This window comes from Phyllostomus hastatus, unplaced genomic scaffold (genome assembly GCF_019186645.2).
Source record: "Phyllostomus hastatus isolate PE091 unplaced genomic scaffold, TTU_PhHast_1.1 phas_scaffold_78, whole genome shotgun sequence".
NCBI classification, from domain to species: Eukaryota; Metazoa; Chordata; class Mammalia; order Chiroptera; family Phyllostomidae; genus Phyllostomus; species Phyllostomus hastatus.
Window position 1 is genome coordinate 15,732,913 of NW_025334041.1, and position 21,592 is coordinate 15,754,504.

Consider the following 21,592-nt stretch of genomic DNA (forward strand, 5'->3'; position numbering starts at 1 on the left):
CAGTGCAGCCTGATGCTTCTCTGCAGGTCCGAGGCAGTCACTAGGGGCGTGTAATGAAACTTGCCCCTGACCCCGTTCCCCAAAACAGCCTGCAGGGGCCAGCCTGGCCTCTAGGAACCAGATGTTTCCTGCCCCGGGGGGAGGTGGCAGGTCCGTGGTGGGTTTCCTCGGGCGCCAGCTGGGCACCTTTCTTCCTTAATCATAAATCCTCGTAACTGCTTCCCCTTGCCGACCCCGCACACGCAGCTCTACTTGCACTGGCCGGGAGAGGCTGCACGAACTTGTACTCAGCGTGTGTAGCAATGCCGACTTTGGTCTCCCTCAAACACAATTTGAATTTCACTCTGAAGAAACTTCCTCTGTGTGTGTGCATGTGTGTGTGTGTGTGTTTGCAAGCAGCTGCACCCCAGCTATCAGCTCTGAGCACACTCACTCTGATTACCCGTAGTACTTAACTTCAGAAATAGGGATGTTTTAAGCTTTAAAAAGTGCTGGCTATAGACAGTTCTTCTCTCTATTCCCTGTAAGTTTCTCCACTCGTCTGTTACATCTGTTTTTCTCCCGAGATGGTAGGAGCCTGAAGTGTATAATTAAAGTCGGGGAAAGGCATGGGGGAGGTCAGGTTTCTCTGGTGGGAGGCGGCGTGGTGAGGGGTCCTGGCTGCCTCGGGTGGGTGGGGAAGGGGCTTTGGAGGCAGCAGCAGGGGTGGGGGAGCGGGGCTTGTGCGGGCTCCAGCCAGGCTGCTGGCTTCGGGGCGGGGGGGGTGTCTCCTCCCTAAACTTCAGGGCTTGCCTGTCCCTCCTCTATCTCAGGCATGCCAATTAGAAGACCCAGTTTCCTTCTTTTCATTAGTTCAAAAGGAAGAAGAAGTCCTCTGTTTTTAAGAGTCAGTCGTACAACGTCTTTTCTTCTGCTCACGTGCTGCCTGTCGGTGGTTGTGGCCTCTCACCACGCGGGGACTCTGCTGGGCTGGAGCGCCGCCAGGCCCCCGGGGCAGTTTGTTGGGGCGGCCCCTGCAGTCAGCTCAGCAGCCGGCGGGCGGGCAGGGGAGTGTGAAGCCCTCCGGCCCTTTCTTTCCTACAGAGAAGCCTGTGGTCTGTGAAAGGGGGGCATGCCTGGCCCTGGCTGGTAGCTCAGTCAGTGAGAACGTCATCCCTGATACATCAAGGTGGCGGGGTCCGTCCCCAGTAAGGGCTCACCCAAGAGTCTGCCCGTGAAGGCACAGACGAGTGGAACAACAAAGTGATGGTCCCCTCTTTCTTCCTCCAAAAATCAATCAACAAAATTTGAAAGAGAGAGAGAGATGCTCAGTGACTTGGAGGAGAAGGGCTCTGGGTGGCCATTAGCAAGGGAAGCGTGGGTGGGAGCCAGGGTTTCCCGTCCCTTCCTGTCCCTTCCCGTGGCCCCTGGGCCCAGTGCGGAGGCAACATTCCTGAGGGGCAGCCCTGGCGCGAGCGGCTGAATTCTGTCAGCGCTTACGGGTCAGACAAGAGGCTGATTGACGCTGCGGACATTGAGTTTCTGAAATCATTCCATTTGCAGGCCTGAATTTCTGTAAGCTATGGAAAATGTGATGTTATTTCTATGTTCATTGTGGTACAATACACATAGCATAAAATGTACCATTGTAGCCATTTTTAAGTGTAGACAAGTTCCCAGTTTCCTGCCAGCAAGATGCTAAGTGGCATTAAGTATATTCACGGCGTTGGGCAGCTGTCACCATTGTCCTTTTCCAGAATGTTTCCGTCGTCTGAAACAAACTCGAGACTCATCCAGCCACAGCCCCCCGCTGCCTGGAAACCCTGGTAACCTCTGTTCTTCTTTCTCTCTCTGTGACGTGTGTGTGTCTGATTTAGCAGGCTGTGCACTTCCGTTCCAAGTACTTCACAGAAGAGCTAAGAAGAATTTTTGTAGAGGACACTGACTCGGAGGATTTTGAGGGATTTACACAGAGCGATCTGAATGTAAACAGTGTCTCAGAAGTAAAGGTAATAATTATCAACATAGGGGAGTGTGGGTTGTACTATTTTAGTCCTGTTCCTGAATTGTAGTTTTACTTGTGAGAAGTCACTTCACAAGTGAAAAGATGTTACTTTTCCTTACATGTTTATCTTACAAGACAGTTAACAAAAGACAAAGAAAACTTTTTTTAAGATTTTATTTATTTGTAGAGAGTGAGGAAGGGAGGGAGAAAGAGTGGGAGAGAAAGTCAATGCATGGTTGCCTCTCAGGCCCCACCCTCCTGGGGACCTGGCCCACAACCCAGGCATGTGCCCTGACTGGGAATCGAACCTGCAACCCTTTGGTTCTCAGGCTGGTGCTCAATCCACTGAGCCACACCAGCCAGGGCTCAAAAATTGCTATTCTAAGGTCAGTAGAATACCATTAGTCAGAAGTCCATTATTCTCTTAGAGCGAATCCAGTTGTCTTCCCTTGGTGCCTCTAGAGCAGAAGTGTCAAACTCATTTTCACCGGGGGCCACATCAGCCTCATGGTTGCCTTCAAAGGGCCGAAATAATTTTAAGACTGTGTAAATGTAACTCCTCCTGAACTGTTAAGGAGTTGAAATTACATTTGGCCCTTTGAAGGCAACTGCAAGGCTGACATGGCCCCCGGTGAAAATGAGTTTGATATCTCTGCTCTAGAGTTTTTGGAGGATGTGTCCCAGGTGCCAGGTGTCCCTCCTTGTCCTTATCAAAGACATTCTTTTTTTATGTATTGGTTTTTAGAGAGAGGAAGGGAGGGAGAAAGAGGGAGAGAAACATCAGTTGGTTGCCTCTTGCGTGTGCCCTGACCGGGGACTGAACCCACAACCCAGGCGTGTGCTCTAACCTGAACTCCAACGGGCTACGCCTCGCCCTGCGGGACGATGCGCAGCCAGCTGAGCCACACCAGTCAGGGCTCAAAGGCTTGAACCTCTTTCATCTGAAAAGAGGAAGGTCTGTTTGGGAGTAACAAGACTTTGAAGTCATTTCATCGTGTGAAGCAATGTTCTTGGGTTTGTGGTCAATTAGGCAAAGCCTTGGCTGTGGTGCAGTCCTGGACTGTCCCTGTGCGTTCTCGGTCGGGAGTGTGATGTGCTTTTTAATGAGGCGGAGGACCCGGGTCTGCCCGATTCCTGGGGGAAGTCCATCCTCTCTGCTCGCGGTGAGGAGCCTGGCCCGTGGGTTGCTCGCTCCTGTTATTTAGTCCAGTTTACTGCTAACTGGTTTTGAATCTCAGGCTGACTGTTTTAAAGAACAGCCTTTGGGTTTTTAATTTTTTTTAGGCATAAAAGTGTTTTTTCTGCTAAGCGAAAAATAGCATGCATTGGTCCCCAAAGTCCGTGTACCGCTTCCTTCTTCTATATCAAGAGAAAGGACGGAGTGAAGCCTCTTTGTGGTCAGAAGCTCCCAAGGAGCCACTTCTGACGTGGGACCTGCGTAGACGTTTAAATGGCTGTGACTCGTAGGCCCGCTGTGTCCCTCACCTTTTCCTGGGGGAATTTAAGGCCTGAAAGTGCCGACGGTAGGCTGTCTGGTTGGATGGCGGTGTTTTTTTCCATGACTAGCAACACAGCGCTGTGCCAGCCTGAGGGCCCTCCCGGGGCTTTCTTTAAACAAGCCGTGTGCCTGGTGGTCGTGTGTGCTGGCCAGCAAGACCCCGAGACCTTTCCAAACCCCAGCCGGTATCATCTGCTCTTCAGTGACTTGACTTCTGTAGTTAAGTGATATCTGGCTATGCAAAGAATTCATGTTTCCAGCACAGCATAATCAATTACCCTCCAAGTCTCCCCCCACCCCCAAGACTATGTATTTGGGTTATGAACTGGGACATGTTATGTTGACTCTGACGTAAGGAACTCATAGCTCAGGGCAGGTCCACCTGCAAAATTTGTTGCGAAAACAAGCTTTGTTTCCTCTGCACCCAGCCTTCTGGTCCCGGTGTTCTTCCCCTCAGGGCTGAGTGTCTGCTGATATTTTTGCAGCTTACTCTTTATGTGCTTCTTAGCAGGCTGCTCTGCCTCCTTGGTGAAAAGAAGCGGGTTAGATGATGATGATGATGATGATGATGATGATGATGATAAATAAAGCCAATCTGGAGGACAGTTCCTCTGTGTTTCTCCAACAGTGTTTCCTAAAATGGGATTCCTTGGCAGCCTGCCGTTATCAGTTCCAAAGCTATTTAATGTAGGAAGTTCAGGGTGTTAAAAATATAGAGATAAATTAGTATAGTTGATTTCTTTACTTGGCTTGTGGATTGATAACATCCACCAGGGTTTGCAGTTTCTGCATTTTTTTCTCCCTCTGCCTTATTTTTCCTGGGGTCCAGCTGGAATTTGGGGGTGGTCACCGAGGAGGGAGCAGAGGCGTGTAAGTGGGTCCTGGGCCCATCTTGGGGCCTCCCGCTGCTCTCTTTCCAGCAGCCCCATTGTCTGAGTCCCTGGTGGAGGTCCCCAAACTCAGCCTTCCAGCGTGCGGTCCAGGAAGGATGCCCAGGAGATGTCCCTGATCTCAGTATTTAAGCCTCTTTCTGTTATTGTTAGTGGTTCCCTTTCAACTGAGATGTCACCTGCCATTGCCTTCCGTCCGCATTGCATTCTTGGGTAGAACGGAGGCTTATTTCAGTGCTGGAGACTTGTGCCGCGTGGAGCTTGGAAACTGGGAGGAGAGCTTCTTGAGCTGACTGAACGGGCGTTCCACAGCGACCTGCAGCGCTGTCTCCGTTGGTTTCCCCCCCAGCCCCCCGCCCACTCCGTGGCTCTGCGGTCACAGAAGGGCTTGAGGACACGATGTCCTGGCGATGAGTTTCTCCCACCAATCCCAGTAGCAGGTCCACTGCCTGCCCTTCTCTCTCTGAGCCCTGTCCTTGCTATTCAGTGCAGAGCAGTCGGTATTTCTGTCTTCCCTTAGCACTCCTGTTTGTACCTGAAGACGACTCTTAGGGCACACACACCTGTCTTGGGCTGTGCCCCACATTACGTGGCTTCCAGTTGTGCCCGCGTGGTTGTTCCACTGCGCAGGAGCCCAGTTTGCAGTGCTTTGCTCCAGCCCGATGCTCTGAATGGAACCCAGTCTGCCAGGGGCTGAGGATGTGCCTTTCTACTGTGTTCCCAGGTGGTACAGGTGCTCCTGGGACCGCACTGTGGGCGTAGCCCCTGGTCTGAGCTGTAGGCTGCGGGTGGAGTCCTTCCGCCAAACCAAACTGAGGAGCAGCTCAGTGGGGGCAGGGAGCACGTGCCTGCCCTTTGGTTTATCCATCGACAAGCTCCTTGAGCGTTGAACTGGGAAGTCAGGGGAATTGGTAAGAAGGGGAAGCTTTCAGCTGTTTATCCTTTTCCTCAAATAACGTCAGCGTGGTTTTAAGTAAGCCTTTTTAAAAGTCTGCTTTAAGACAACATCTTGGTTTTTTCTCGTTTTTGTTAGCTCGAGGAGTCCGATTTGAGTGATGATGGTAAGGCATTGGCAGTGAGTGAGGAGGAGGAAGATGATGAAGAAGAAAAGGCTACGCCTAGAAGAAGCAGGCCTAGAAGAAGCAGTGTTGGTCTTCGAGTAGCCTTGCAATTCCCCACCAAGAAATCAGCAAAAAAATCTGATAAAAACGATTCTTCTGAGCCGCTGTTTTCTAGCTCACACCTCCCGGACAATAAAAAAAACATTCTTGGGAGAAAAAGAAGTTACGAAGAAGGGGAGGAAAGGGGAGATTCTGCCTCCGAGTGTGAGGACGAGGGCCAGGAGAGCTCGGATGCGCTGCTGAGAAGGGCCATGAACATCAAGGAGAACAAGGCCATGGTAAGGCCCGCGGGGGCGTCTGGCAGCCGGCGGCAGTGGCGGAGCTTGGGCCGCACATGCTCTCACGGCGGCTGCTGCTCTGGCTTCTGTTGGATAGTGTGGCCTGGGTGCTGTGTGTGCTGTCTCTCTTTCTGAACCCCAAGCAATGATCACCCGAGGGCTCTGAGCTGGAAACCCAGAGGGAGATGCCCAGCACCATTTTTCAGCTCCCTGCTCTGTGCCATCAGCCAGTCCTGGCCCACTGGCCTGGTCCCAGCGAAAGGAAGCTGGACATGAGATGCTGGGAAGCCCACGGTGCAGTGGGCAGGCCAGCCAGGCGTCTCAGCCCAGAGCCCTGTCCCTGGGGTGACCCGCCGTGGTTTCCAGACGCTGTCAGACGGAGTGAAAGAGGGCTAGGCCTTAAAGCAAACTGAGCCTGAGTGTCTTCACCAGACTAATCAGTGGAACGAGGTGAAATCCACTCGGTGCAATCCACTCGGTGCAGATTGTCTGCATGTGGCCAGTAACTGCTGGTAGCGTCAGTTTTGTGCACACAGAGTTTTTTAAAATGCTGCTGCCACTCATAATCGCTTTTAGCATTTTGGTGTGTTTTCCTTTAGAGGTAATGCTACTGTATGTACAATCTTATATGGCTAATAAGTTACCTAAGAACATACAAAGTTAGCTTTTCGGTGAAATGTATTCTGTGACACACTTGTGCTTATTATTATCTCAGGGAAAATTTTAACACTGTGTCAGTCTACATCTTTAAAATAAGAACTCTGTTCTTCACAATCTTTGGGTGACACCCATACTTTGTATAAATCTAAAGCTCAAAAGAATCCTCATAAAAATGCACAATCGGCGTATTAATGCCTGTTACTTGGTGTTCTTAGGTGCTTTTTTGGAAATATTTTTAGGAATTATTATTGATGAGATTTTAACTTAATTTTTTTGGCTTAATTTTTTTGGAGCTCTAAATAACTGTCAGCCTGGTCTAGTTGAGCCTTTTCTGTTGTGCACGTGGTGGAACTTGACTCAGGCGCACAAACCAGGCTCACACTAACTAGTGGCCCCGTCAGAATTCCAACCTGACCAACGCTCCAGGCCCTGGTCCTTCCAGGACAGTTTTTGCGTTGTGTTGTGTCCTTGTACGTAAGTAGTGGGCATAGATTTCACTCTTAGGAACGATGATGTCAGCTGCGCAGATAAAAATCTTCCCCTGTGAGGTTAAAATTAGAACCGCCGTTGAGATCTGACCTGAACTATGTTCGTCAAGCGTCTCGTGGCTGCAGAACTGAAGACTGGTGATCAGGTGTTGGATAAGCCAGACTTGGGAATATTTACGTGCGACCCTTTCTCTGTTCTGAACTTCAGCTTGCTCAGTTATTGGCGGAATTGAACTCAGTGCCAGATTTCTTCCCAGTGCGAACCCCGAACTCGGCTTCTGTAAGTGGCGCTCCTTCCCGTTATTTGTTCCCATCCCGATGGACGTACTCGGTTGCCAGGTGGCTTGTGTTGCAGAAAGCACTCCGCGGCACTTGTCTCTGCTCTCGCTTTCAGAAGAGGAAAACCTCGAGGCGGGCCTTCTCGGAGGGGCAGATCACCAGGCGCATGAACCCCACCCGGAGTGCGCGGCCGCCGGAGAAGTTTGCTCTGGAAAACTTCACTGTCTCAACCAGCAAGTTTGCAGACGAGTTCTACGGTTTCAGAAGACGGAAGACGATCAGTGGGGTACTTTTGGACCCTAGGAAACAGATTATTCTCTGTCTAAGCCAGTGGTCCTCTGACACCAGCAGCCATCGTAGTCATCCAGGGCCTGTCGAAAGTGCTGAGGCTGAGGCGCTGCCTTGGTAGATCTGTAGCAGCTGCGAGCTTGCGTTTTTGTAAATTCCCAGGTGGTTCTGGTGCTCCTCAGACCACGCGCTTAGAGAAGCAGCCCTGGTCTAAACTCTAGGCCATGGGGGGAATCCTTTGTCTGAGCCCCCCACCCCGAGGAGCAGAGCAGTCGTCTGGATGCATCTCCAAAGGAGCAGCACAGGCCTGTTAGTGGCTCCATCAGCCCTCTCGTTTTGCTTCAGGGAAAGTATAGTGATTGCTCTGAGCCCTTGTTTTAGGAACGAAACATGTCAAGTGTCTTCATCCCGGAGGGAGGTGGGTTTGGCCGTCCCTCGTGGTTCACTGCGCTGTCCGCAGAGTTCACAGTAGGTGCTCGAGGTTCGCATGTACTGTTCTGTCCCTTTGCCACGAAGGAAGCCTGGCCCTGTGGGGCAGGGGTGCAGTGAATGATTCGGGGAATGAGTGATTTGGGGAAAGCAGAAGAGGAGCAGAGTTAACACACACGGTCCTGGAAGGCTGACCGTTTAAAATAAAAGCACGTTGAACCGCTCAGAGTATCTCACACCAGGTTCTGCTCCGTGTGCTCTTGCAGGGGAGGTGCCAGGGCGTGAAACGGCGCCATCGGCTCGCTCCTTTCCGGGCGGTGGAGGATATCACCGAGGAGGACCTGGGCAACGTGGCCCTGACCGTTCGAGACAAAATCTATGACAAAGTCCTGGTAAGTCGTGTGTGATGATGACTCCCACACCGGGCATTCTTCCTGGCCCTCCAGGGCACTGGGACTTGCAGTCGTGCATTGTCTTTAAGCCACGTCCAGGCTCACACCCAGGGCCACCTGCCCAGGCACAGAGTGGGCCCTGATCGGAGGGCCAGCTGTAACAGGGGTGGGGGCGGGGACAGCTTGGTGCAGGGCTGTTCCTTGGGGCAGAGGTTTCCCTGGGGGCTGCCTGGTGTTGGCGAACAGGGCAGGGGCACAGTTTTGAAAAGCATGTTTGTTTATAGTTGTTATGTTTCTGTACTTTTTATGTCTTAAATGTTGAAGAAACAATAGGCTTTTTGGTTAACATAACCATAGAAACAGGTTTGAGAGATTATTTGGTTGGTAGAGTATAGGTTAAAATTTCTTTAAAATGGTGCTTTAGAGGGAAACTTTATGGTGTTCTGCACCATTTTTAGATAATGCACACCTGACTTAAGGTAGTGTTAAATGGTTTTAGTTGTCAGCTTTTTATTTTTTTTAAATGAAATTGTGTATTTTTTTAGATTTTATGTATGTTTAGAGAGGGAAGGGAGGGAGAGAGAGAGAGAGAGAGAGAGAGAGAGAGAGAGAGAAACATCAATGTGCAGTTGCTGGGGGCCGTGGCCTGCAACCCAGGCAGGTACCCTGACTGGGAATCAAACCTGTGATGCTTTGGTTCACAGCCTGTGCTCAAGCCATTGAGCTACACCAGCCAGGGCTAATTGTCAGCTTTTTAAAATCTGGAGGTTTTTATGCTGAGATTACCCAGATTCCCAGGAACTAGGTTGGAGCTGAGGGATGCTACGTGGGATTCATTGCCACTTTGTCACCTGTCACCCTCCTGCGTTCCCTCTTGTCTCTCTGGTCGTTTCATGTCTTCCAGGCTCCCTGCTCAGCCTCACCTGCCCTAAGATGCTTCTCTGGCCCCAGAACTAAACATGCATACAGGCAACTGCGGGTGCCCAGGCTCATAGCAGAGACACAGCGACACCCAATTCTGAGAGAGGGGCCGTGTGTCTTTGTGCACTTCGGAATGTGTGTGGCAGCGTGTGGCCTTGGGGCCACCGCCCTATAAATCCGTGTTCGGCCACTCCAGCCTTCTCCCCACAGGGTAACACGTGCCATCAGTGTCGGCAGAAGACCATCGACACCAAGACGGTGTGTCGGAACCAGAGCTGTGGAGGGGTGCGGGGACAGTTCTGTGGGCCGTGCCTGCGGAACCGCTATGGGGAGGATGTGAGAGCAGCTCTGCTGGACCCGGTAGGAGCAGCCTGGGTGTTTGTGTTGTGCTGGGGAAGGGAAGCCTGCGGGTGGGGCTCCCTGGGTCCCGGGGACCAGTAGCGGCAGAGCTCTCTAGAGCCTTCGACCCCCTCCTCTCTTTCTGCATCTTAAGACACTAGGAGAAATGAAGGGCAGGGTTTCCTTCTGGAAAGGGAGCACGCTCACCAATGCATGGGACAGGAGACGAGAGTGCATTGGGTTTTCCAGGGTCAGCCGAGCTTTCTTACAGTTGCCTGGTTCGTCCCGGTGCACCTGGGTGCCTTCCCTGAACGGCAAGATTTGCCTGGGCCAGGCCGGCGGCGGCCCCGTGCAGGGCGCCTCCTGTGTGCCTGGCACTGCTCCGAGGCATTACATCTGTGAATGCAGTTTGCTTTATTTCAGTTGTTAACTCATTTCCCCTTATGAAGTGGGTGTATGACCTCCCTATGCCTGGGCTCCTTCTGTCAAATGAGAGTGGGATCGAGTATGACCTTGAACCTGGGCATTCTGTGCTCTTAACTTCTTTCTTATACAGCAGTCATGCGGGTAGATACGTTTTCCCCAGTTTGCACGTGACTGTAAACTGCCACTGCGGTTCAGTGATTTAACAACAGTCACACAAACGGGGGATGGAAAGCTCTTGTTCACACTCTTCTTTTGGAAACCCCCTCCTCCTGAAACCAGGGCCAACTTCTTTGGCTCTGTGGCCTCTGTAGTTCCAGTACTACTGTGAAATGCTCCAGAATTTTGAACAGGTGTCTGTCTGTCAGGTTAGTTGATCCTGTGTGAAACCCACATCTCTCAGTGTTCTCCATGTGTGGTGGTGGGTGATCGAGCTTTGTGGGGCCTCTTTGAACCTGTGAGAGGAAGGAGAGAGGGGACCACCTTTCGCCCTGTGGTAGGTACAAGGGAAGAGATGGCATGTGACTCAAGACCGGCGGAGAGGTCTGCTGAGCTGAACCAGGCTTGACCTTGACCGGAGCCCGCAGATAACGCGGGAGTGTCTGCTTCCTCCCTCTCCTAGAACTGGATCTGTCCCCCCTGCCGTGGGATCTGCAATTGCAGTTACTGCAGGAGGCGCGATGGCCGCTGTGCCACGGGGATCCTCATTCACCTGGCCAAGTTTTACGGTTATAACAACGTGAAGGAGTATCTGGAGAGGTGAGTCTCCCAACTCCAAAAGGGGGTTGTGACCCCAGGTCTGGCAAGGCGGACCCCCCCCCACCCCAGGCAGGAAGTGGTGGCCTCATTTCACGCTGATTCTTACCAGCCACCGTGAATGCCACCCATTCTGCAGCTCTTTGCATTGGAAAGGCTCAGGACAGATTTTTGCCCAGCTACAAAATTCCCTCCTTTGCCAGAGTTTTCAACTTGAGACTGCCTGTGTCCAGTTCCCCTTACTGTGTGAAACAGAAACGGAGTGTCCGAGGCAGGCTGAGGGGAAGCCGTGAAGGCCAGCGGCAGCCCTGACCCTGCTGGGCAGAGGAGAGATTAGGGGGATGTATGTTTAGGATGTGGTTGCCCCCATCTGGGGACAAGGAGATGGGACTGGGGACCCCAGCACACTCTGAAAGCATGGTTTCAGAATGAGACAAGTCTTAGCTGGGGCCTGCCCGCAGGGTCTAGTGTGGAATGCACAGGCATCAGGACTGCAGAGCATCAGAGGGTCCAGTCTGGGTTTTGTGCTTGAGGGGCTCCGGAGCCCAGAGCGCTGCTTTGTTTTCCGTCCCTCCCATTCGTTACCTACCACGCTGACCTGCCCCATCTCTCCCCAGCTTACAGAAGCAGCTGGTGGAAGACAATTAAGAGAAAGAAGAACTGGGCAGCTCGCCTCGCATATTCCCCACAAGACGTGCCCTACGTACCATTTGTGCCTAAGATTTTTTTATAGTTGTGTTTTTATATAGAAACTCTGAGTAGATCTAAATACTATTTGTTTTAAAGATTGTTTATATGCTTACAAAGATTTCTCAGGAAGACAGCTAAGCACCTCGAGGAATCTATGTACGCAGGACTGTTTGAATTGTTAAGTGTCTGCAGATGATTAAAAAGCACAGTTAAAGTTCAGGTAAGTTTGAGAAAACGCTGCCTAAGGAGCTCTTGCCTTTGACACCATTTAACTGTCGACGTTGCCCTGATACTTCACTTCCCAAGCAGTAACTCCAGGCCACGTTTTCACCGGGGTTACTGCCCCTGTCCCTTGCCTTATCCTGACCTCAGTTCAAACCACATGGTTTCAACCCGCTCCCGTGTGATTGGAAATTTACATTGACAAACGTTCCCCTAAATTACAGAGTGCAATTAACCGCAGAACTTGAGTGTTCTAGAGTTTTATTTTGTATTAAAACTTGAATGAACAAAAAGCGGACTGTCAGTTTCTGACACTGGAGGCCTCGGAGCGCCTGCTGCTTGGGGATGGTCGCTTCTGGACTTTAAGAGAATGTGAGAGCTAATTTTTAATTTAAAAAGATTTTGTTTAGTATCTTACAAGAACTCAGATCCCACAAGAACTCAGATCCCACTTACTGACCAGGAGACTTCCAACCCCATTGTTTTCGAGGTTGTATTTTCAGTGGAACCTCGATGAAAATGTGACAGGTGCTCTGTGTGTGTGTGTGTGTGTGTGTGTGCGTGTGTGGTGGGACAGGTGCTGGGGAAACTTAAAAACTAGTATGTTCTGACTGGGTTTGGCTTCTTCCTCTTCCCCTCTCTAAGGGTGGTGTTTAAAAAAAAATTAACGCACACAGTTACTTAAAAGGTACAGAAACTGGAATGTGTTATGCCTGTCAGTAGAATAAGTTACTGTGCAGGAGACCGGCGCAGGGACACGACGAAAACCCTCACTGTGCCCCAGCCGAGGTTGGTCAGTCGCCTAGGCCTCCAGCAGCAGAGCCACACCTGCCAGGACCCACTTGGCCGTCTTCGCTCTGCTCCTCAACCTGAAGGTCCAGATGTAGTTGGGGCCCCTCGCCTTGGTTCTATACACAGGGCACTCGTAGGTGTGCTTGGTCTCCTGTCTGTCCACGGGGACGGCTCTGGCAAAGACGACGGGCATCGCCGACGTCAGCTCCTTGAGGCGGGCGTCCACGATGGTGCCTGCCTGGGCGTCCCATCTCGCACCTGCAGCGGAAACACGGGGGTCGCCGCGGTGGGCCATGGGGGGACCGATCTTGTCACTGTTGCAGGCAATAAATGTTCCAGTTCTGTCACGTGACAGTGTGTCTGGCTTCCTTGCCGCGCTGGCCCGGGGCTGAGGTGTGGGGGGGGAATCAGGATTGCTGCCACCCAGGTGCATGCACACGCAGCAAGCAGACCACCGCTCCCATCCGCAACACCTAAACTCTTCCGAAAAAGTCAAGTCGATGAAAAGAGATTCCGTGATACTCCAGACGCTAAAGCAAACTGGTTTTCTCTACCTTAAACAAGTGTTTGAATGCTTCTAGAGAATGAGGAATACAATTTACCACATGCTCTCCCCACTGTACCATTACCTTACACCAAGTTCAAGTACCTCATTCACATCACCTGGCCTGTCTTTAAACACTTGAACCTGTGGCACGTGCTCTGCAGTGAGAAAGAGCATCTTGGCAGAGACGAGGATAAGAGGAATGTTCTGCAGAACAAGCACACGGCCCGTAAATTTGGAAATCATTGCATATTCCTCCCCATCCTGCCCCCTTGAGAGAATACAGTGCACACTGGCGTCTTTAAAGGCTTGCAGAAATCTTGCAATAAAGTAGAATGACAAAAGTAGATTTTGAACTGAGTATATTGAGAGCAAAATTAATTCAGTGTAGGTCTTAAGCGATCCTGTGGTATGAACCACCAGATGCGTGCACAAATTTAAGTGACAGCCGTCACCCTAAATGCCGTAAAATCTGGCCCATGTTAGACACACATCCTGGCATCTAAATTTAAAAATAGAAGCAGGAAGTGAAGTCAAGAACCATTCATGTGACTGAACACTGAGAAACAATAAACAGGGCAAATGCTAACTTGAACCTGAGTAAGAAAGGCCCTTAACCCACTGCACAGGTGCTCCATGGGCTGGCTCACCTTCCATGAAGAGCCCGTGCAGGTAGGCGCCTTCCCGTGGCGGGTGGCCGTACTCCTCCTTGGTTTTTTTGGTCACGTCAACCGTCAAGCACATTTTGTCCAGTGGCCACTCGTTTTTTCGAGCCATGGTCTGCATGATTGCTTCAGGAGGAGAAGGGACAGGAGTGGTATCAAGCTGAACGTGAGGCTCCCAGGAAACTGAGCACCTGCGGAGGTGTGCTTCGGTCCTGCAGGGTGTTTCCAGAGCCTGCGTTATTTGCAGGTACCGCAGTAGAGCAAGGGTTGGCAAACTAAGGCCTTCGGGACAATCTCACAGCTTTCAGAAAGCAGTGTTTCCCGGGACAGATGGCCACGGCCACCTGGTCAGCACCGTCAGTGGGTGCTTCAGTATGGCCGCAGCGAGGGAGGCCATGGGGCCTTGGCAGAACACATCTGCCGGAGCGCACCTCAGCTCACGCCACTGGGCTGCACCTGGGCCTCCTGCCCCCAGCTGCTTCCTCTGTCTCTCCCACTCCTTTTCTGCAATGGCTTCTCCCTGAGCCAGGGAGCAGGGCGGGGCAGGGGGGCGGGGGAGCACTCCCAGGTGAAAGGATTCCCGCTAGGAATGTGGTTCTGGGAGCGCAGGCCTTACCGGTTAAGAAGGACTGAGGGTTGAAGAGGCCGGAAAGCCACACCACAGCCGGGAGGGCAAGATCTTGTGTCCACGTGTCCAGTTCCCGACATCGTACGAGGAGGTCATTAAACCTGGTGAACAGAGGCAGCAAGAAACCAGCTTGCTTTATAGTAAGACAGGTTTTCCAATAAGATGAAGTAGATTCTAGAAAGGTCTTCCACTGACAACCAGTAAAATCACTAGCACATGACTTGCAGAATGTTGCCTGTCCCTTTAAGGGGCTAGGTTTTTATTCCAGTAGGGATTTCCTGTCTTAAAGCATCAGAGACAAGAACCACTGGGGAATATGGGCCATTTGTCTCCATTATTCAACTATTCAGATCCTTCCAGTGCTGTGTGATCACCCTACGCAAGTGCCAAAAGGGAACATGGAGGCACGTCTGCCCAGGGCGTGTGGGGACACGTTCCTGGAGGAGCGGCCTTCTAGGAACCTTCCTGACTGGTCCTGGACCGGAGGTGCTGGGAAAGGCCGAGGCAGCGGAGCATGCCTACAGCAGCCTTCCCACAGGCAGTAACTGCCAAGTGACTTGATCCACTGCCTGCCTGTGGTTTGGGAATCTGATGTTTCACACCGGTTCTTGCAGCTCAGCTGCACAGGTGGGGACTATCTGTAATTTACTAGGAGGAAGCTGGCTCGCAGAGGTGAAGGAAAAACGCACTTTGATAACATCAGGAGACCCATGAAACCTTGAAATGTAGGTTTAAAGAATGTGAAAAACTGCAGAAATGGAGCACAGAGAGGACAGGCCAGTAAACAAGCCAGTAAAGCAGTTCTCCAGGGCGGGGACATTGCGGGCTAGCCCCAATGTTTTCTGGGACCTGCTTTGGGTTGGAGCTGCAGAGGAAGCAGGGCCAGGTGAGGGCGCATCCCCGCCCTCCAGCCCTGCAGGGGAGGGCTGCCTGAGACGGGGCTGTGGAGGAGGCAGCGCTCCGAAAGGTCCCGTTCACACTTGGGCCACCAGAAGGGAATCTCGGGCCAGCTTAGAATACAGCCCTGTGCCCCACCCCATGTTACAAATCCCTGATGTAGGGCACACGCAACTGAAAGGTAACAGAGAAAAAAAGGAAAGCAAGAATAGAAAGAGACTAGCTCAAAAGGTTGCCACAGAGGGTAAACGTTACAGCCAAACACGTTTTTAAATAATGAAGTGCATTAAGAAACAGGGAATTAAGTTGGAAGATCTCAAAAGTGGGAAAAACACTGATAGAAACAGAAGCAAAAAGCAAAGCAGCATAAGGTAGAATAATTTTTAAAAGCAAAAATAGTGAAAGATGAAAGTTGAAACATGTATTTACTAATACAATTCTAGAACATGGTGAGTTCCTAAATTATGAATTTGAATCTGTATAATCAAGGCCATCCTGTGTTTCAAGAAGATTTGGCAACAGAATATTCAATACAATGATATATCTTAAAATAAACTGTGAAGATAGACACTCCCCTAGTCAGGAGAAAACATGAAGCCTTTTATAAAAGGAGGAGAAAAAATGACAGCCTCAGATTCCTCCACAGAACCAGGTGCTCAGAATAGACCGATGCCTACAAAAACCTCCAGCGGTGACCGGGTCAATTTTTTTAAAAGTAGCTAAACTGTCAGGCGAGTATAAAGAACTGATAATACAGTGTGAAAAAGCAGCATCTCCAACAAATGGGAAAGCTGATAATTTAGGAAATAAAAATAAAGAGGATACTGAAAAAAAAAGACTCTGAAGGAGTAAGTTTAAACTCATGAGAAAGAAACAGAACAGTCGTAATAAGTACAGGAAAGCAGGACAGGTTCGTCTCCCCTATGCCCAGATGGAAACAGCCTGGAACTTAAAATTGATTTGGGACAATGACATTTTAAAACTAAGAGGAGAAATAGTAGACTGGAGACAACTTAAAGTATAATAAAGATTGCCCAGAATGGACAAAATCAACCAGAATACAGCAGACAGACACAGAGACAGAAAACATGAGAGTTTGGGCAGGTAAATGAGGAGGACAGGGAAGGCAATTTTTGGAGACAAAGGCTAAGAATTTTTCAGAGTGGAAGTAGAAGTTGGACTCAAATTTATTACATCATACCCTACCAAATAGGATACACTTTTAAAAGTCCATAACTAAATACAGTAGTAAAATGGCAAGACATCAAGTATAAAGAGAAAAACCTTAACTTCCTAGAGAAAATGATGTGTGAAGAAATGACAAGTATATTTAAGAATAGACTCATCAACTGTAATAGATGCCAGCAGACAATGGAGTTATGACAATCAAATTCTGAGCGGGAACGATTGTATTCTAGAATGCTACCTATATATAGGTAAGCCAGTAGTCAGGAGCCAGAGTGCAGTGACAGAATGCAGACACAAAGAACCCCATTTACTCCCCACCATCTGCAACAAAAGAACAGGGGTCCAGAACAGAGGAGCCCAGGGCGAGATGTGAAAAGCAGCAATGTCTAACGAGCATGCTGCACGCCTGGAACTGACACAATATTGAATGTGAACTGTAATTGAACAAGTTGAGAAAACAAAAAAGACATGGAGAACAAGAGTGGAGAGACGGAGAGTGGCCAGGTGCTGAAAACAGGCTCTTGCATCAAGCCAAGTCTGAAGCTGGAACCACCTTTGGGTTTTTCAGTCATGTAAGCCAATAAATTCTTTTTTATTTAAACAAATAGAAAAAAAAGAAAATGAAGGTAGATAATGATAGGGGAGCAAATTCAAGTTGCCTCCCGTGGCGGTAATAACTCAGTGAGAGAGTTCTATTACCTACATTTTTCAGATGATAAAATGCAAAATTAGGTCAGGTACTTTGTCCAAGATCAAACAGCGAATAAGTAAGAGGCAGAAATGGAATCTTGCTCTGACCCTGACCTTTAATTGATTCCTTTGCCTTTGAAGCAACCAACTAAGGAAACAAATGAAACGGGTGGTCGTTTGCACACTTAACAAGTCCAGTCACAAAGCACAGCCTTTATAGCTCTTACAGGCTGAATAAGAATTCAGGACAATGAACCAGCCCCGAGGCGGATAAGGCTGGTGGGAGCCGGGATGCGGGAGCCGGGATGCGGCAGTTTACCATTTGGCCAGGCCGTAGGCGGATGGATAAGCCAGTTTGCTCCAGGTGTCTGGTACCGTGTCATAGCTCAAGGCGGACTGCAGGGCTTCCACGGCAGGCGACAGCGTCAGCTCCCCCTTGCATGGAGAAGAAGGGCCACCTAGTGACTATCTTCTGATGTGGGACAGCCTCCTCTAGCCCACCTCTACTCACCTTCAAACCGAGGTCTAGCTGTTGGAGTGACACGCGGATTTCCCGAAGGAGCACGTTCATCCTCTCGCATTCTTGGAAGCAAACCAGAACATAGGGGGTTCTGTTGGGGTGCTTCTGCGTGATGTCTGCCATGTTGAACTCTTCGGGGAGTCTCTCCAAAATGTCATCCAAGACATTCTTAACCTTAAGTCACGAATACACAAAAATGGAGCTGCTTTCTTTTTCATTTTTGGTCACACTGACTGTATGTATTTTCTATTTTTTTAAGTCCCAGAGTATATCATGCAACTTCCAGAGATGCTTGCCAATGCCTATAAAGGACACCTCCTCGTCCCTGGAGGTGGCCAAGGGGCGCTACCAGCCACCTCCCTGTAGATCCCGTCAGGGAGGAGCTATGATTTGTTTGCAGGTTATTACTGTGGGCGCTTAGGGAACATGAGAACAGACATCAACTACACTTCATTTGTGTGTGAAAATACAGTCAGAGGAGGCAGAACCCCAACCCGTAGGTAGGTGACATTTCGTAATATGGTAATTTAGTCATTTGAAAAGTCACACGGCCCAAAGACGTCCTTTAAGCTGGAGCTGATTCTGGTGACTATGATGCTGCCCTCTGACATACCCTAAAAGTTTGGGAGCAGTTTGGTTAACATTTTCAACAAGGAAGGCTCTATCTGGTATAATTGCTGCCCTGAGGAAGTAAAAGATTTACACAGTAGAGACACGAATATGTGCGTGGCTCTCCGATGTGCGTATTTGTTCTATCTAAGCGGTTTCCTTGAGCCATGGAAAACCAACAAGCACCCAAGACTGAGGAGTGTCGCTGTCTTCAGCCTCAGACGTCTTTCCCTCGTTCCTTGATTTCTCAGACTACCAGACTACCGGCTGTGGTTTGCAAGGTGCTTTGGCACCCCAGCGGGTCAATTGTCAGGCCCTGAAGTCTTAAACTTACTTACAACAGCGGTAAGGAGTACAAAACAGTGTAGCAGAGAAGGCAGGTAAAAGAACGGCTTTTGGCATCAGCTAAAACTTGGTTTCCTTCATTGGCTCTCTCCAGCTGTTTGGCCTTGGGGTGTCACGGAAGCTCATCTCCGAAACAGGGATCCCAACACTACTCAGGGTGCTCTCCTTAGAGCCTTGCAAAGCACCTGATAGGTGGTTGCTGCTACACAATCTTTGCCTGTTTGGGGTGTTGGGGCATCTTTACCTCATTTGTTCTGCATTTTCTGGTTTAATGATCAGCTTTCTCGTTGGAAGGACTGAAATCTGAAAGCTAGATGGAAACCTCATCCACCTCTCTCTGCTTCTGGTCACAGCAATAGCTTTTCTCAAATGGATGAATTTTTACCTTGTTAATCTTTTATTTTTCTTTTTAAAAAATATGTATTTATTTTAGAGAGGGGGGGAAGGGAGGGAGAAAGAGAGGGAGAGAAACATCAATGTGTGGTTGCCTCTCACGTGGCCCCCACTGGGGACCTGGCCCACAACCCTGGCATATGCCCTGACTGGGAATTGAACCAGCAACCCTTTGGTTCACAGGCCCGCACTCAGTCCACTGAGCTACACCAGACAGTGATGTTAATCTTTGAAAAAAACCCTAACATTCACATAGGGAAGATGTTAGTATATAGGACACCTTACAACAAATTCTACAGTTTCTAAATTACAAACAAGTTTTGATCCTGGCCAGGTAGTTCAGTTGGTCAGAGCACCACTCCATACACCAAGGCTGTGGGTTCAATCCCCAGTCAGGGCACATACAAGAAGCAACCAATGAACAGATAAATGAGACAACAAATTGATGTTTCTCTCCCTCCCTCCCCTTTCTCTATAAAAATCAATCAATTAATAAGTAAATTACAAATGAGTTTCTCAACAAATGGACTTATTTCAAGAAATAATTGAAAATTTTAAAGAAATAGGGGGACTTCTGGCAAGATGGAGGCATAGGTGGACGCACCGTACCTTTACGCACAACCAAGATTAGAACAACAACAATTTAGAGGCAGAATAACACCCAGAACTGATTGAGAATTTATCTGAATGGAAGTCGGACAGCCAAGAAGGTGAAGTAGACCTGTTCATCCAGACCGGTAGGAGGGGTGGAGACCAGCGCAGGTCGCAGCGCGCGGAGTGCAGGGAGAGCTGGGCACCTAAGGCAACCGGGAACGCGTAAGCCATCCGGGACGCGCAAGATCGAAGCGGGTGGACCCTGAGTACGCGAGTGGCAACTGGCAGACCCAGTGAGGCAGCAATTGTGGACCAGGGCGGAGCGCGCAACCCAGGATCCCAGGGAAGGCACTGAGATCCCAGGAGAGCGGGGCTGCCGCCATTGTTCCCCCTGCCCCCGCCCCCACATGCAACGTCACAATCTAGCGACTGGGGTGCCCAGCCCAGGTGAACACCTAAGGCTCCACCCCTCACTGTAACAGGAGCAACCAGACCAATAAAAAAAAAAAAAAAGAGAGAGAGAGAGAGAGAGAGAGAGAGAGAGAGAGGGCTCAAATAGAAGAACAAATCAGTGCCCCAGAACTCATCCTTTTGAGTGACCAAGAAATAGCTAACCTATCAGATGCACAGTTCAAAACACTGGTGATCAGGAAGCTCACAGCATTGGTTGATTTTGGGCACAGATTACATGAAAAAATGCAGGTTACTATAAAAGAGATGAAGGAAGATGCACGGAGAACCAATGGTGATGGGAAGGAAACTGGGACTCAAAACAATAGGGTGGACCAGAAGGAAGAAAAAAAAAAACAACAAAAAAAAAACAGGAAAGAATGAAGAAATAAGAATTCAAAAAAATGAGGAGAAGCTTAGGAACCTCCAGGACATCTTTAAACGTTCCAACCTCTGAATTATAGGGGTACCAGAAGGGGAAGAGGAAAAGCAACAGATTGAACACGTATTTGAACAAATAATAAAGGAGAAACTTCCCCATTCTGGCAAAGGAAATAGACTACCAGGAAATCCAGGAAGCTCAGAGAGCCCCAAAGAAGTTGGACCCAAGAAGAAACACACCAAGGCACATCACAATTACATTAGCCAAGGTAAAAATGAAGGAGAGAATCCTAGAAGCAGCAAAAGATAAGGGGACAGTAACCTACAAAGGAGTTCCCATCAGACTGTCAGCTGATTTCTGAAAAGAGACCTTACAGGCAAGAAGGGGCTGGAAAGAAATATTCCAAATCATGAAAGATAAGGACCTATATCCCAGATTGCTCTATCCAGCAAAGCTTTCATTTAGAATGGAAGGGCAGATAAACTGCTTTTCAGATAAGGTCAAGTTAAAGGAGTTCATCATCACCACACTCTTATTTTATGAAATGTTAAAGGGACTTATCTAAGAAAAGAAGATAAAGAAAAAACATGTATAGTAAAAGGACAGCAAACTCACAATTATTAACAATCACACCTAAAGCAAAAGCAAAAGAAACTAAGCAAACAACTAGAACAGGAACAGAACCACAGAAATGGAGATCACCTGGAGGGTTAGCAACAGGGGAGTGGGAGGAGGAGAGAGGGGGAAAAGGTACAGAGAATAAGTAGCATAGATTGTAGGTTGAAAATAGATAGGGGGAGGGTACGAATAGTATGGGAAATGTAGAAGCTAAAGAACTTATAAGTATGACACATGGACATGACTAAAGGGGGGATATGGGTGGGAAAGGGTGTATAGGCTGGAGGGGAGTGAAGGGGGGAAACTGGGACAACTGTAATAGCATAATCAATAAAATATATTAAAAAGAGAGAAAATTTTAAAGAAATAATACTGAAAATTCCTGGGACCTTACTAGAATTAGATCTGATGGTTAGTGTGTTAACATTATATTCTTTGGTCCAGCAATTCCGTTTCTGAGTATGACTATTATGAGTGGTTACCTGTGGGAGTTACCTCTGTCTACTGACAAAAGACTATGCAAGACTGTTCATGGCTGTGATATATACAATGGTGAAAAAACTAGAAACAACCCAAACTTCCATCCCCCATAGGGTAAGGAAGTGCATACTCACGTAAC

At 49.2% G+C, this 21,592-nt stretch overlaps 2 protein-coding genes across 5 annotated transcripts in view; one reads left to right on the forward strand and one right to left on the reverse strand.

Moving 5' to 3' along the window:
- The window catches only part of CDCA7L (cell division cycle associated 7 like), a 29,985-nt gene extending 17,471 nt beyond the window's left edge, over positions 1-12,514 (forward strand). The window contains exons 3-11 of one of the 3 annotated variants that reach the window (XR_006784390.1): positions 1,857-1,988; positions 5,406-5,771; positions 7,128-7,199; positions 7,314-7,484; positions 8,182-8,307; positions 9,439-9,588; positions 10,613-10,749; positions 11,364-11,656; positions 12,399-12,514. Coding sequence is in view for 2 of the 3 variants with exons in the window: in XM_045827576.1 (XP_045683532.1) it covers positions 1,857-1,988; positions 5,406-5,771; positions 7,128-7,199; positions 7,314-7,484; positions 8,182-8,307; positions 9,439-9,588; positions 10,613-10,749; positions 11,364-11,394 (1,185 nt within the window). In the remaining variant the exon portion in view is untranslated. Of the gene's footprint in view, positions 1-1,856; positions 1,989-5,405; positions 5,772-7,127; positions 7,200-7,313; positions 7,485-8,181; positions 8,308-9,438; positions 9,589-10,612; positions 10,750-11,363; positions 11,952-12,398 lie in introns of those variants that run through there. The other 2 variants (XM_045827576.1, XM_045827577.1) reach the window with 2 other exon arrangements.
- The window catches only part of DNAH11 (dynein axonemal heavy chain 11), a 254,392-nt gene continuing 245,260 nt past the window's right edge, over positions 12,461-21,592 (reverse strand). For both annotated transcript variants that reach the window (XM_045827575.1, XM_045827574.1), the window contains 5 exons: positions 17,574-17,756; positions 17,382-17,497; positions 14,276-14,388; positions 13,645-13,785; positions 12,461-12,708 (listed from right to left, as the gene is read on the reverse strand). In XM_045827575.1, the coding sequence (XP_045683531.1) occupies positions 12,461-12,708; positions 13,645-13,785; positions 14,276-14,388; positions 17,382-17,497; positions 17,574-17,756 (801 nt within the window). The remainder of the gene's footprint in view (positions 12,709-13,644; positions 13,786-14,275; positions 14,389-17,381; positions 17,498-17,573; positions 17,757-21,592) is intronic.